The 15,263-nt window shown below is 34.9% G+C and overlaps 1 protein-coding gene across 1 annotated transcript in view; it reads left to right on the top strand.

The window, feature by feature from the left end:
• Positions 1-15,263, top strand: part of LOC109050327 (mirror-image polydactyly gene 1 protein-like) — a 73,420-nt gene that overhangs the window by 43,347 nt on the left and 14,810 nt on the right. The window contains exons 11-12 of the mRNA XM_042773602.1: positions 1,737-1,847; positions 12,148-12,239. Coding sequence (XP_042629536.1) covers positions 1,737-1,847; positions 12,148-12,239 — 203 coding nt within the window. The remainder of the gene's footprint in view (positions 1-1,736; positions 1,848-12,147; positions 12,240-15,263) is intronic.

Genomic DNA, 15,263 nt, shown 5'->3' with positions numbered 1-15,263 from the left:
TTATTTTAGTCTGCAGAGGAAAGAGACAGGAGTGGGGTCGGTGGCTGAGAGGCTTGTTTGCACGGGCTCTACTCTTTGAGACGGCTGAACGTTGAAACATTGGGACTTGTCAGGCCGTGAGGATGGTTTACATTCCTGGTAAGTGTCCGTGGATCCTGGAATGTGCACATGGAGAGGAGCACATATGGACTGGTAGAAAACAAGCCTGCTTACAATAATACCCACCAAAGACATTGTCATTTCAGTGTGAATCTAAAGCTCCTCTTTCTCACACCCACACACAGAGTCTCAGTCGTACTGTATGGAAAAATGAGGATAGGCTTTGTGAATAGGGAATCACTACTTGGTTATATTTTTGATTCAAGTACTACTTGGTTAAATTTGAATGTAGTGAAATGATTTTTAGCATTTTGTATTTATAATAGTTTTAGTATTTATAGTATTTGAGCCACTGACACTGACAGTTTACCCTGAAGCATGTAAAACCACTTTGCCCTATAGCATTTTTTGGGAAAATGCATTATTTAATAATTTCACATTTACATGCTTATATTTAGCTTTGACATAATATTTACAGTATTAAGGTACATTTAGTTGAGCCATTGTTTACACAGTTTAATCCAAAGATCCGTAGTTTAATTTGTTGGAAAAATTAAGAATTAAGTAATTCTAAATAATTTATATGATTATAAATATGACTTTTATTTATTTATTTATTTTAGTTGGATTGATTTTTACTCATTTAATTAATTTAATTATTATTTTTAATGATTTTTTTTATTATTATTATAAATTTGCTTTGGCATGTAATTAATTGTAGCTATATAACTTTACTATTAGTACTATTTGTGGGAAAATTGGATAAGTTTATAATTCCTTATTTACATTGTTTTTTTTTTAATTATATTTAAAATATTAAAATATTTGTAGTTTTTTATGATTATATCTTTTTTATATACATTTGCTTATTAATTTTACAGGTAGATGCAAATAAATAAACAATAGTAATAAAAAAAAAATATGGCATCTCTCAAACACAAGCAGTTGTCTGCCATTTTTTGTTTTTTAAATATATGAATAGTTACTGAAGTGGTTTAAACTACTTGTCTTCCCCTCTGTGGACTTTCCACGCACGTTATTGAATTTTGTGCATATTTTTCTTCATAAAAGACAGTGATTTTATTTTTGAACTATACCACAAATGAGTCTGTCCCTCCAGGGATCACAGACACAAACAGAGAGAAATATCAGTAAGTGTGTGCTGAGGTTCTTACAGTAAATATAGTAATAACTGAGAATGTAGGTTTATACCCTACAGAGATTTCACCTCTCATAGAACTGACTTACATACACATGATTTTTCCATGTGGCAGTGCAATCCTATTTGTCCACCAGTTTAAATTATTCTGTCAATATAATATCCCCCACTCTTCAAAAAAGAAAAAAACTATATTCCATAAGATTGTGAGACTGTAATATCCAACCAGTTATTTTAAAAAGTAAATATAAACATTAAACTATAATGCAATGGTGGACATTTCTGAGAAACATCTGTCCCACTGTACAGAAACAGTGCATTGAATGTGACCTAATAGGATCATTTAACATCATTTTGGCTTGTTAAGTTAATGCAAAAGCAACCAAGTGTGAAAGCAAGCATCTTTTAGCTGGTCTAATCACCTGGGGAAATTCTGATTTAATGCATTCAAGTGATCCCCTTTCTCTGTCTTCCCCAGTGCAAGCGTCTGGAACAAGAGCTGCTTCGCGTGAAAGAGCCATGCCATAATAATTCTGCAAACAGCACCCACCACCTGGCTGCCCAAAACAATCGGGATCGAGCGAGCAAGGTAAAACACACACACACACACACACCTCCCACTTGCGAAGAAGTCTCTGGAAATTAATGTCATGAGCCCTCGGGTTAGCCTGCGCTAGCTTTCACCGAATACACGAAACACGCCAGGGTGTTTGCCAACAACACCATTCTCGAATCCGACCTTCATCGTACGTGCAGTCCCGCATATGATGCCCCGGCCCCTTTATCAGCCCGTCATTACGCTCTCCACTGTATCATTCATTAACTTCTGTTTGCTCTCTCCTGCTCTTGTTTTCCAGCGATTTGCAGCGATAGACTCCGCGTCCCCTGTTTGACAGGGTTTTAGGATGACACAGGCTGGTCAGTGTGCTGCGATGCTTCGCCGCGGGTCTGTCAGGGAGACGCAGGGCAAACACGAAACAATATCATATTTGATTATCTATCATATATCTGATGCAGCCAGAGCCCTTGAGTTTAATGCAGTGCTGTAAAAGGGCTGTCATTAGATAGAGCTGAGTAAACATGCGCTGAGAGAGACTGGGGCGAGCAGGCCATGCCCCAGCCCTTAACACAATCACCTTAACATTCAACATAATAAATACAAAAATCAACTAACATCACATTATACACCAAAACACACTTAACCACTTAAAATATCAGAGTGGAGGTTGAGCTTGTGTTATCGTTAGTGTGGTGACAGTTTTTATTTGATTTAATTTGATTACTTAGCGTCAGCGTGTGTATTTTTCCTTTCAATAGTTTTATTCATTGCATATGTACATATGAGTGCAATGGCAGTGAAATTATTATTCTTTAATAGTATATTATTAATAGTAATAACAAAAAGTTAGACAATTTAATAAACAATCAATAATAAATATTATTTATTTTACATGATAATAAGAACAACAAGAAAAAGTTAATAATATATCTAGATAATTTAATAAAGAATAAATCAAAATAAATTATTTTATTATTATTTATTTACTTCCTTAAATGATTATTATTATTTAATAAATCAATAATAAATCAATAATAAATTATTTTATTATTTATTTATTTTATGTAATTGATGTAATTATAAATAATTTAATAAATTATAAAAATTAGTAATAATAGAAATTATTTACTGTAATTTTTATTATTACTTATTTATTTTACTTAAATTATTATCATTATTATTATTATTATTATTATTATTGAAATGTTAGTTTAATTCAATTCTCCTTGTTTTCAGCTTATCTAATTATTTAGGCCAAAAAAAAAACAAAAAAAAGAAGAAAAAAAAGAAAGTGGTTTAAGGAAAAGTATTTCAGATGCTTATTTATTTATGCATATTTCTAGTATTTCTAGACCTGTAATCACTTGTTTTGATGGTGTAGCCATATGATGAACATTTGCTGTCGGATTCACAGTTTGTGAAACGAACCAATGGTGAGGGACAAAACTGATCATAACAATATTCCATTTCTTTGATATCACAGATGTTATGATTAACAAATAGATGCTGGTTTGTTTGTATTCAGTCGTGATGATTTGGATTGTGGTCTGAAAATGCTGGGATGCAACTGTGCCACATGGCAACCATTACCAGTAGATATAAAATAATTATTTATAGTCTGATAAAAAGGTCCAGTCTGTCTCCAAGCAAAGCTTTCTAAAGATCTCAAAAAAATTATATTTCACATTTAAGAAGGTTCAACTGATGGCTTATTAAGAAATATATTAAATTTTGTTATTAATGTAGCACTTGGTTTTTCTATAAATCCCCTTAATTATAGATTGACTCCTGGGATTACAGAGCGGGGTTTTTAATTTAAAACGAAATGGGAACAGCTGTCGTAAAATTAGTCAACAGTGCCAGGAACATATCCACAAAACAATTTAAAAATGAACAGGACTTCCACTTATCGATTGACATTTTACTTTAAAGAAAGCTGGAGAAAATCTGCAGGGTGAAAAAAAGAGTTGAGTTTAAGATGATGAGCAAAGACTTCTCCATCTCAGATCTTTATATTTAGCTTTTAGCTCACACTAACTTTTAGGGATTTTGTTTGGATGATTAATTACTAGGTTTTTAATCACCACATTCTTTAGGGATAGAGAACGTTAAGCAGTGCTCTTTTTTATATGGAAATAATGATCAAAGATAGGCTAGTTGTTTTTTTCTTTTCTTTTCTCTTTTCAATTAAGATGGAAATTAGGGGGAGTATTTAGAGTTTGTTGTCATTTCATCAGTATTTTTCACAAGAACAGCAAAGCACCTGCAGATTGTTTTTTGGCTCGTGACTTTTGTCAGTTGATAGCACCCAGGGCTATTCCTTGTCTTATCTCTTCGGTCTGTCTCATTTTCACCTCGGTGCATGTAAAAGAGCCTGTTCAACAACCATCTCAGAGCCGACGCTAAATTTATCTTACAGCTTTGTTGTGGGACAGGTTTTGCTATCTTTGTGGCCACCAGTTGCCCACAGTATAAAAAAATGAACAAAAAATGGGCTTAATCATGTCTAAATAAAATCTAAAATGTCTAGAATGTGTATAGAAGGGTGTGCTTGTGTTTTAAGGTGCAATAATTATCAGGCACGCATTTAAAATACAATCACACCAACACCTAACACATTCACCAATATCTAAATAAATCCTACTTCTACAGGATTGCTTGGATTTTCCCCTCCAAATTAGACACAGAAAATGTAAAATAATCTGCCAACTTCATCTGAGATCTTAAATTTAAAACAATATGTTTACATGAATTCTTGACTATAATTTAAAGTGTGTGTGTGTGTGTTAGCAAGAAAGCAGCTTTGCTGGGACCAATTTTAGGTCATTTCATGAGAATAAAAGAGAAACCTTTTTGGGAATGTCTTGATAAAAAACAAGGTTCATTAAGGGACAAAAATGGCCAAAGAAGTGTTAATTGTTACAGTCTGTAATGATTAGAGTTAGCTTACATTAACATATGACAGATTCATGTATACGCTGGTTTGTCGGTAGGTTTTAGTTTGAAGCATGCGAGTCCCTCTAAATGCTGAGTGGGGGATGTGGATGGCTCGTTGTGGAGAGCTTTGCCCTCGCTCTGAACCACCTGTGTTTGCTCTGCAGCTTTTCCCTCTGCATTGACAGCAGTGAAGTGATCTCACACGCCTGCTCCTGCCCCCATCACTCTCTAGGCCTTCATCGCTCTGGCCAGACCTCACCTTTAACTCTGATTTCATCTGCTCTGACCCTCATGGATCATTAAATGTGGATAACATTATCTTGATGGGGTTTTGTTTGTTGCCTCTTTGCTGTCAGTTTCCCCCAAAATGCGACTTCTGTTTAAATTGAAAATACTGAAATTATTCTGTGGAGCACAGAAGTAGAAGCCAAAGCTCTCAAATCTCATTTGCACTTGTGTGCATTCAAACCTGCCACATTTAATACCAGTGAATTAATACCAACATCTTGTCACGTTTGAATGTTTGGAATTGAATAGACTAACTTGAAACATAGCAAACTAATATGGACTACTTTTATGATAATTTTATGGTGTTTTTTTTTTTTTTTTTTTTGACTTTGAAAGTCTATAGTCGTTCTAGAAAAGAACGAAATGGTGCCATTCGCTTGTTGCAACTCTTCCAAATTAAAACGAATCACTGAATCTATTAACACATATATTTAACTATGAATTTAACTAAAATGTGTTTTGGTCAGTCTCAGGTGACTTTATTGCATTTTTTCCAAATGGAAAATTGGTACATTTTTCTCAGTCCTGTTGCCTGTAGTCTTTTAAAAAGCAAGCATGTCAAGTAATTCCTTTGTTTTCCTCTTAAGAAATTGTTTATTTTAAAGAAATGGTTGGTTACATGTTTAAATAGTTGATATTTGTGACCAAAAATAATTATATTTGCATTCAAGCTGTATTTCCTAGAAAACACAAAGACATTTTTTTCTTTTAAAGTAGACCCAAACCTCAAGCTTGTCAATTTATTTATTTTTTTATTTTCTTGATTAATTCTCCATAAATAATGGAGTAAACATAATAAAAGGAATTATTTTGCAGAATATTTTTTGTGTTCCACAGAAGAAAGAAATTCATAAAGTTTTGGAATGACATGGGGGGTGAATAAATTATGACAGAATTTACATTTCTGGGTGAACTGTTCTTTTAGCTGATTCTGTTTTATGTCTGAGCAGGAGACTAACAGCACACGTGTTGTAGACACATTGAGCCCTGGAGCTCATGGATTTGAATCTGACCTGCATCATATCCTGGTTTCATTCCCCCTTAAATAAATGATAGTGGGTCCTCATAAAGATTGCATAAAACACCTTTTTTAGAGCGTGCATTTCTTTGCAGATGTTTCAGTTGTTTAGTAGAAGGTGTGAGTCTTGCTGGAGTTTTAAAGCCAGGGGCTTCAGCTGTTACGAGAGAGATTTATGAGTGTGTTCTGTGGAGGAGGGCTCTCATGTATTTGAGCCCTTTGTTGTCAGACAAGGATGCGAGACTTTTGTCTCTGTCCTGTCGAACTGAATATGTTTGAGCAGACATCATCAGGTGACACAGGCTCGGAAATAGAGAAGGGTGCGTGTGTTTCACAGGATTTATCCTTATGATAAAGTGGCTGTTGAGTCCATTTAAAATTTGTGTTACATGTGAAAAGCATTTAAACTTTTGCAACATTTGGAATAAGTATAACTTTGCTTAATAGTTTAGCAGATACTTTAAGGCATTTATTGGATGTTGGAAAAGTGCAGGTTAGAGATGTGAATATAATCTGACAGCAAAAAAAGTTAAAAAGTACACTTTAGCATACTTTTAAAAAGAGTACGTATTACAGAAATAATATACTTTAAAAGAAGACTTAAGTGCAAACTCAATGTAATGTTTTAGGACACTTAATTGTATGTTAAATGCAATAAAATTAGTATGCATTATAGTGCAAAGTATATTAAAATGAATTAACTTTTTTGACTCACTTAAGTAGGAATTAAGTAAATCTTTATATGTAATTTCATAATTCTATTGTCCTTAAAATATTGTTACTGCTGAATGTGCTGACAAGTATTTATGGTAAACTAAAATATACTTTCATTTTTGTTGTCATTTCTATTAGGACTTGTACAGTATGTCATGCATTTAAGTATATTTGTAATGTAACATTTTTAACAATAAAGCAGCAATTTGGTATTTTTTAAGTAGATTAATATATTAATATTAAGTGCAGTTTTTATTTTTTAAATCTTTGAGTACATTGCAAGTGAACATTCATACAATTACGTCAACTTCAGTTTTTACACTGTAAAAAGAAAAAAAAAGTAGTTTTGAAGTTGTAAATAATAATAAAAAAATTGGAGTGTGTTTCAGGAAACACTGAAATTCTCATGTTTAAGTCAATGTGTTGCTTGCCATTTCTTTGTAATTAGTGAAAACTGTTTCAAAGCCAATTTTTTTCAGTGTACCTCTAAGACCCCTAAATATGAAATTATCCATTTTGTGGTTAACTAATTTCGCATAGTGGTTTAGTTCACACTGTTGTTTGTCAGGGCAGGCCAATGTGCTGAATACTGAGTATGTGTTATGTAAATGTGGGTGGTCATATGTTAATGTGGTTATTGCTGCGATATCATAACCATGATGATTTAATACGCTTTTGCAACTTAGTTTTCATAAATTGTCTGAATGATGTGCTTTGCAACTCTTTATTTATTTCAAAAGAGCAAGAAAAATCTTTTTTTTCATGATATGTACCATCTAACATTTTGCACAACCGCTTATAAGTGGCAGCGTTCGGTGACCTCTGACAAGATATGGGCCGTGCAGCTTTAAATGAGCTCTAGTCAGAGCGACAGAGCGGACTATGACACCGCTGATAACCTCCATCACATCCTCCTCTCCCCACTGGGTCAGAAAGGCCACGACCAGCCCACCTCTGCCCCACCAAACGCTCGCTCGTAAAGGTCAAGGCTGTGACCCTCCTTTACAGGGCTTAATCTCTACAGGTTAGCACGTTACTCTGGGAACCTAATTTGGATAATATTGTAATGAATGCTGATAAAATACATAAGATTAAAAGAATTGCGCTTTGAAGTCGAGCTCCCCTCCCTGTTGGAGAAAAGTACATATTGACTTTAGAGGTTTGAGGCTTTTTGATGTTCTCTTTGACTTGCGAGACCTGCACTCCAGTAATTAGAATGATTGGGCCTGCACCAGCGGAAGCTTATGGGTAAAAGTGTTTCAGGGATTTAAATGCACCGGGCGTTCGAGTCATAGGCCTTTTTTTTCGTTACAGTCATGCACTGTGGTACAAAAGCACACAAACTTATCTATAGCATGCAAAGATTGCATTTGCATTTGTGTCTTTAGCCTGCATTAGAAGTGTATAACGGTTCTCTCAAAGTCATGAACAATTATTCTTCCTGAAACAGTAATAGAACATTGATTTAAAGTTGAACATTAATCTGATTTTTAATAACACTGTCAAAATGTTAGCACAACATTAAACATTTGTGCATCTTAAACATCTTATTTTAATTGTTAGTGCGTCTAACATTTTTTAAAATGTTGCTACCTGCTACTATCAGATGGTTCAGAATACATTCAGAAGTAGTATTCCCATAATGTTTGCAGAATTATAAAATGAAAGGTTCTCAATGTTTTCTCCAACTAAACATTAAGTGAAAAAATATAAAAATATATATTTTTTTAAACATTTAAAAAACTGGTCATTTTAAATGTTCAGCGAATATTCAGAAATAATGTTTTCATGACTTATTGAGAATGTTAGGAAATGTTCTCAGAACATGTTTAAAAACATGCTGTATTCATGTAATGTTTTTCTGAAACATCTTAATTGTTAGTTATTTTAGTTTGTCTAACATTTTTTAAACTCTTAAAAAACTGGATGTTTAAAATATTCAGAGAACATTTAAAATAAAATTTTTGTAACTTAATAGGAACGTTAGAAAAACATTCTTAGAACACAATTTGTTAAAAACTATTTCTGCATCGTTCCTGGAAATTTTGAAACATTTTAATTGATAGTTATTTAATTTGTTTAAAGTTTTTTTTAAATGTTGCTACCTGCTAGTTTCAGACGTGACATTCACATAATGTCTGCACAGTTATGCAGTGGAACATTCCCTTTATGTTTTAACGTTCACATAACCAAGAAAAATACACTTAAAAAATTGGACATTTTAAATGCTCACAGAACATTCAGAAATAATGTTTTCATAACTTAATGGGATCATTAGCAAAATATTCTTAAAATACTTTTATTTGTTAGCTGGGCATGTTGCATGCCTGCAAGTAACATTATTGTGAAGCATTGCTGATTTTGGCTATTGTGCTCCACTTGATTTTAGTGAAAAAGAAACTCCCATTCAGTGCATCTTGATAAGATACTGCTCAGTATCAAACAGGTGCCAAGTTAAATGTGTTTTGCAGACAATGCATCCAGTAGGATGAAAGCTTTCAAGCTTTATTGCAGTTTATGATACACCCGGAAGATAAGGCACGGACAGCATTCATGTGTTTCTGAAGAAAACTGTTGAAATTCCAAGCCTATCAATGACACACCTCAATTCAACAAACCCTAGAGTATAGCAAAAGTTACCACAGAGTCATTCATCTCCAGCGCTTATGATAACTCCCTTGTCTTGCATTCATTTGAAGGAATAGTTCAACAAAGAAATATAATTATTGTCATTATTTACTCACCGTCATGTCATTCCAAACCTGTATGACTTTCTTTATTGTGTGGAACACAAAAGGACACACTTTGATGTGAATGTCTGAGCTGCTGTTTTCAGTATGACAAACATAAATTGTTCTTTTTACTGTTAAATTCCACTAATGGGATAAAAAGCACTAAAAAAAAGTGCATTCAAAGGCCAATTCAAACCAAAGATGATAATTATATTGATAACTATGACTATAAAGTTTTAATAATCATTCTAATTCTAAAACACTACACAATGCAATGCGTCATTCAAAATATGGGGTAAAACACCTGGGGAAAAATTCATTATGGAATATTCCTTCACATTAACAGTACTTTGGGCCATATTTTTATAGACTTTTCTTAGAGTCTAGTTCACATGTCTCATGCTTTCTTAAGTAATAGGATAACTATGTATGAAAAACAGAGCAGTTTACCTTTGTATTTGTCTAAAATATTTCCTTTCCACTCTCAAATCTCATTTGCAAACCTAAAAAAAAAACTCAAAAAAAATATGAAAATTATTAAATTAACCCCATAAAACTTTAAAGGGATACTCCACCCCAAAATGAAAATTTTGTCATTAATCACTTACCCCCATGTCGTTCCAAACCCGTGACAGCTTTGTTTGTCTTCAGAACACAATTTAAGATATTTTGGATGAAAACCAGGAGGCCTGTGACTGTCCCATAGACTGCCAAGTAAATAGCAGTTTCAAGGTTCTTAAAAGGTATGAAATACTCCATCTGCCATCAGCCATCAGACGTGCAATCTGGGTTTTATGAAGTGACGGAAACACTTTTTGTAAGCGAAGAAAACAAAAATAACGACTTTATTCAACAATTCCTTTGTCAACAGTCTCCTCTGTCTCTCTCCATATAACCGTTTGCTGCGTATGCTCTTCTGTATCTTCCGTGCCACAAGGAGGTGCTGTTTTATTTCAAATCAAAGCTAAATACACGTAGAAACAGCGCATCCGCAGCATAAGGTGATATGGAGAGACACAGAGGAGACTGCTGACAAAGGAATTGTTGAATAAAGTCGTTATTTTAGTTTCCTTCGATTACAAAAAGTGTTCGCGTCGCTTCATATAACCCAGATTGCACGTCTGATGGCAGATGGAGTATTCTGACGACGACTTTCATACCTTTTATGAACCTTGACACTGTTATTTACTTGTTAGTCTATGGGACAGTCTCAAGCCTCCCGGTTTTCATCCAAAATATCTTAAATTGTGTTCCGAAGACAAACAAAGCTTTTACGGGTTTGGAACGACATGGGGGTAAGTGATTAATGACAAAATTTTCATTTTGGGGTGGAGTATCCCTTTAAGTGCTTATTTGTCTTGTTTGAAGGTTGAAAATTTCTCCTTTGGTGCTTCTTAGCTGTGGAATAACATGTAGGTCAGTAAATGACAGAATTTTAATTTTTGGGGAAACTATTTCTTGAACAGAAAACAGACATGTTGATCCTCTGTCTTTCTCTTTTAACCCCCTCTTCTCTGTTTGTCTTCTGAACTCTCCCTGTCTTTGTCCTCTCTCTGTCTCTCGCGGGGGGAAAATTACGGGTCTTTTTACAGTAGCACAGGTTGTCATGTTTGTTTAGACAGTCTCCATTGTGTCTGTCTGCTGGCCCAGCTGTTGATAGGATGAGTCCATCAATACATCTGTTTCAACGGCAGGTCATTAGCAGGAGCTTTATTGTGCCGCAGGTTTAGGCACTGAGAGGTAGGGGACAGTGTTTACCCGGCCTTCCCCGCACCCACTGGCCCAGGGATCCCTCGGTCTCATGACACACAGCTGCTGAGTAGGTGACAATAGAGTAAATTGGATCCCCCTCAGACTGAGTTTCTCCTTGTGTGCACACAAACCAATGAATGAAGTTCATTTGGAGTTCAGATAGTTATCTGTGTGACATTGGCGATAAAGAAAAGTTAAGTTCTGCCTGATCTGAAGTACAGAGAAAACAATGAAATGAGCCAATAAATATGAAGTGATGTTATTTAATGTTTGATTGCTCTTCGTTAGACCAGTATGCTCTACGTGACAGTAGGAGAAACATTTCGTTAGAATAAGACTGTAGTTATAAATTGTGTTTCAGAGGCGTTATGTGTGAAATTGAGCTTGCATAGCTAACTTCTCAGATTCACATTCACCTACTGATGAAAGCACAGTGCATGCAAAATTTAACATTTATTTGGTTTGATTTGTTGCTGTTATAATTTATTTGCATCATATTTTTAATGTTTGTATTTTTAAGTATTTTTATAGATCAATATATTATCTTTTTTTTTTTAGACTCAGCATTGGTGAGAAATCATGTACGCTTGTCTGTTTAATTTTACTAGTTCCCTGTTGTGTTCTTTGTAGGTTTAGTTAGGAGACAATAAATTAAATTACAAATATTATGTATTCATTGAAACTATTTTTACTTATGCATGATTTATTTTCCTTTTTTATTTTTTCAGTATTTTCGTGGGGGGGTTTCGCTGTTGGTAAAACCCATATCAGCTGTGCTGTTCTCTTCATGTACTACAACACTTTGTGCTTCCTAAAGTTTAGTTCTGTCCATACATGAACAGTGTGTTGTAACAGAGCTCGATATGATCTGACATGCATTTCTCTACAGCTTGAGGAGGAGCTTCAGGAAGCTCAGAGAGAACGAGAGAAAGCCCTGCTGCACAGTTACACTCTGGAAGAGGAGCTGCAAACCTTACGCAGGTATCACGGGTGAACCACCTCACCTTACACTGCACAGTAACTCCTTAAACCACTCACTTGATACATTTTACAGTTTGTTTGGGTTGTGGCAGAGCATGAACCTGCTGTGACATGCCTTAATGAACTTGCAAATAAACAAAGGTGCAGGGCAAGTTGTTCTGGAGGATTGTTATAATTCAGGTGATGCATAATGTGTTGGTGTTCGTGCAGGAATTAGGAGAAAGCCTTTGCATGGTATTCCAGAGGTGGGGAACCAGGTGGGCTTTGTTTTAGAGGGTCCAGTCCATCATCTCTGGAATCTGGAGGTTTATGCATGTCACAAGAATCATTGTTGCAGCCTGGGAGCTCATAAACATAACTTTGTTTCTCAACCAATTCTCAGAAATTACCAGCCAATCACATTAGAGTTTGCCATTTTAGAGACCACTTATCATTTTTTTCTGCAATAAATTTTAGGTGATCTGAGGTTAAGAATAGTACTGTTGTTTATCTACATTTTATTAGCATCTTTGGTTCCGCGAAGAGCATTTAACAACCAATGAACCTTTCAGTTGTACAAAAGTTTTTTTTTTTTTTTTAAATGATTAAAATGGTTTTCACACTTAGAAAAAATGGTTCCCAAAATGGTTCTTTTACAAACCTATTCTTTTCTAAACCTTTATTTTTAAGAGTGTATGTACGTTATTAAACAGTATTAACCTTCTTTTTTTTTTTTTTAGCTCCTTGTGGGCATGTGTTTGACAGCCAGTAGCAGTAGAATAGTCATTAATGAGGTGGTTTCTCCATCACAAAACTTTTAGAATTAAAAAAGACCCTCATTACATGTGACTCATTTCACCTAATTTCATTACTTGAAGAAAGCTCAAAGAGTCATCATCGTCCAGCTTTATAACAGATTATGAACACTGAAACTGGCTTTTATGTTTTGTTTGCTTTGCCCAGAGAAAAATAAATCACTCGACTTAAGTGCAGTGAGTCATTAGATTACAGCAAACTCGTGATCTCAAAAGGATTGAAGCATTTGTGAAGTTGTGATCTCGAGCCACGTCTCCTGCAGACGCTGTCAGAGGTCTGCCTGCGGGGATTCTCAGCACAAAAAAGCTTCCAGAGGCACCGACTGCAAACGTTACAGCACCACCTAACATCTGATTGTTTTGGCCTGCGAGTTGAACTCTGCTTATTTAAGGTTATATTCAAAATGATAGTCGGGGTTTAAATAACCAAACCAAAGCGTTCCCAGTGGTCGTGATGGACTACCGCAGACCTTCCCTCCCCGGTTCCTGTCTTCCAGCCAGAAGGCTTGTTTGCTTTATTTGGGGTTTATCTGTCAGTGAGGACTGCTTTGATAGATGATATGGAGCGAATATATTTGGCTCATAAACTGGTCGTGCTGGTTAAGTGAGCTGCATCCGGTTTCACATAGACGTACATCCGTGTGTATCAAGGACTTTCCATTTGCATTCATCACATCTTATTAGATCTCTTCCGCATCTCGTTGTGCATGATTGCATGTTTGTGTTTCACTCCAAAAGGGTTTTACCACCCAATCACGCCACACAGACCTTTTGAGGGGCATGTGCTGAAACTGAAAAAGGGCACCCCCCTCCCTTTTTTTATATCAAGATTATTTAGTAAGCCTGCATAAAAGGAAGAAATGGTCACATCTTCATTACAAATTCAATAAAACAACTCAATTCCAGATTATAAGAAACTATAGCCATACCGTTACTATAACATATCCAACATGTATCCGCCTACCTGGCAAAAATTTGATACTGTGGTGGACCAGGGATGTTGGTCTCTTGAAGGTTTCTTATTCACTACACTTCCCCTAAAATAAGCCAGCAATGAAAAAATAAATAAAAATAGTGTGAAAAGTACAGTTGCAGTGAAAAGCATTTCTGAAGGATCACGTGACACTGAAGAGTACTGAACTGGAGTAATGATGATGAAAATTCAGCTTTGATCACAAAAATAAATTACATTTTAAAATATATTCAAATATAAAAGTTATTTAAAATTGTAAAAATATTACACAATATTACTGTTTTTGCTGTATTTTGGATCAAATAAATGAAGCCTTGGAAAGAATAATGAATTACATTCTGCATGATAAAATATAAAGATTTCACAGTGATCTTCTGTCATTTTTTTTTAGTTACTACTACATTACTGTAGTAAAACCATGTTTTACTACATTTTATACATGTGAGGACGAGCGGAGAGTTATACCATAACATGATTAGCCTAAATGTTAATAAATTAAGTGTATCATAAATAATAAACCAAAGAAGAAATTTCTTATATATGTTATCTAGGTGACGAGGGTCGCTCGTCGCTTTGTGTAAGTTCCAGTACGAAACAGCGCGGGGACGCACCTGTTATGATTTTCCAATGGTAAAAACAAATTATATGTTGTTGTATTACTTATCAATATATAGTTTTTTGACCAGCGAATGTGTGCAAATGTGAATTTTGTTTTTTTGTCCGTCATTAAAACGGCGACGGCGCCTCACATTACATTTTCATCTACAGGTTACAAACTAGTTTTTGTAGCTATATAGACGGAGCGCTCAGTTTTACCTGTGGTAAAATGCATTTGGCCAAAATCGCATTTTATAAAAGATGAAATGCTACTGTATGCACAGGCTATTTAAGTGTTGGCTATGTATTGGCTATAACTAGATGGCAAATGCTAGCCCTCTCTCTCAGGCGACGTCCCACGTCTCAGTCAGTAAGTCAGTCAGACATCAAATAAAATAAAATATGAGCCTTTATAGACATAGTGTTTAGTAGTACTTATTCAAACAACAAGATATTTATTTACCCTTTGTTCAGCTCAGCTGTTGTCTACTGTGCGGCTGCTGTGGAACTTCAGTTGATTCAATGAATATAGAGGGGGCGGAGTTATCAGCTTACTGACAGCTTGAGGATCGAATAAGATTTACACAAGCTCGTTTTAAGAACTTTCATTTGCTAAATATTTGTAAAATAGACAGACAGACGTAAAGGGTGACCAATAGC

Source organism: Cyprinus carpio, chromosome A17 (assembly GCF_018340385.1).
Source record: "Cyprinus carpio isolate SPL01 chromosome A17, ASM1834038v1, whole genome shotgun sequence".
NCBI lineage: Eukaryota > Metazoa > Chordata > Actinopteri > Cypriniformes > Cyprinidae > Cyprinus > Cyprinus carpio.
This window is presented reverse-complemented; position numbering and strand designations above follow the sequence as displayed.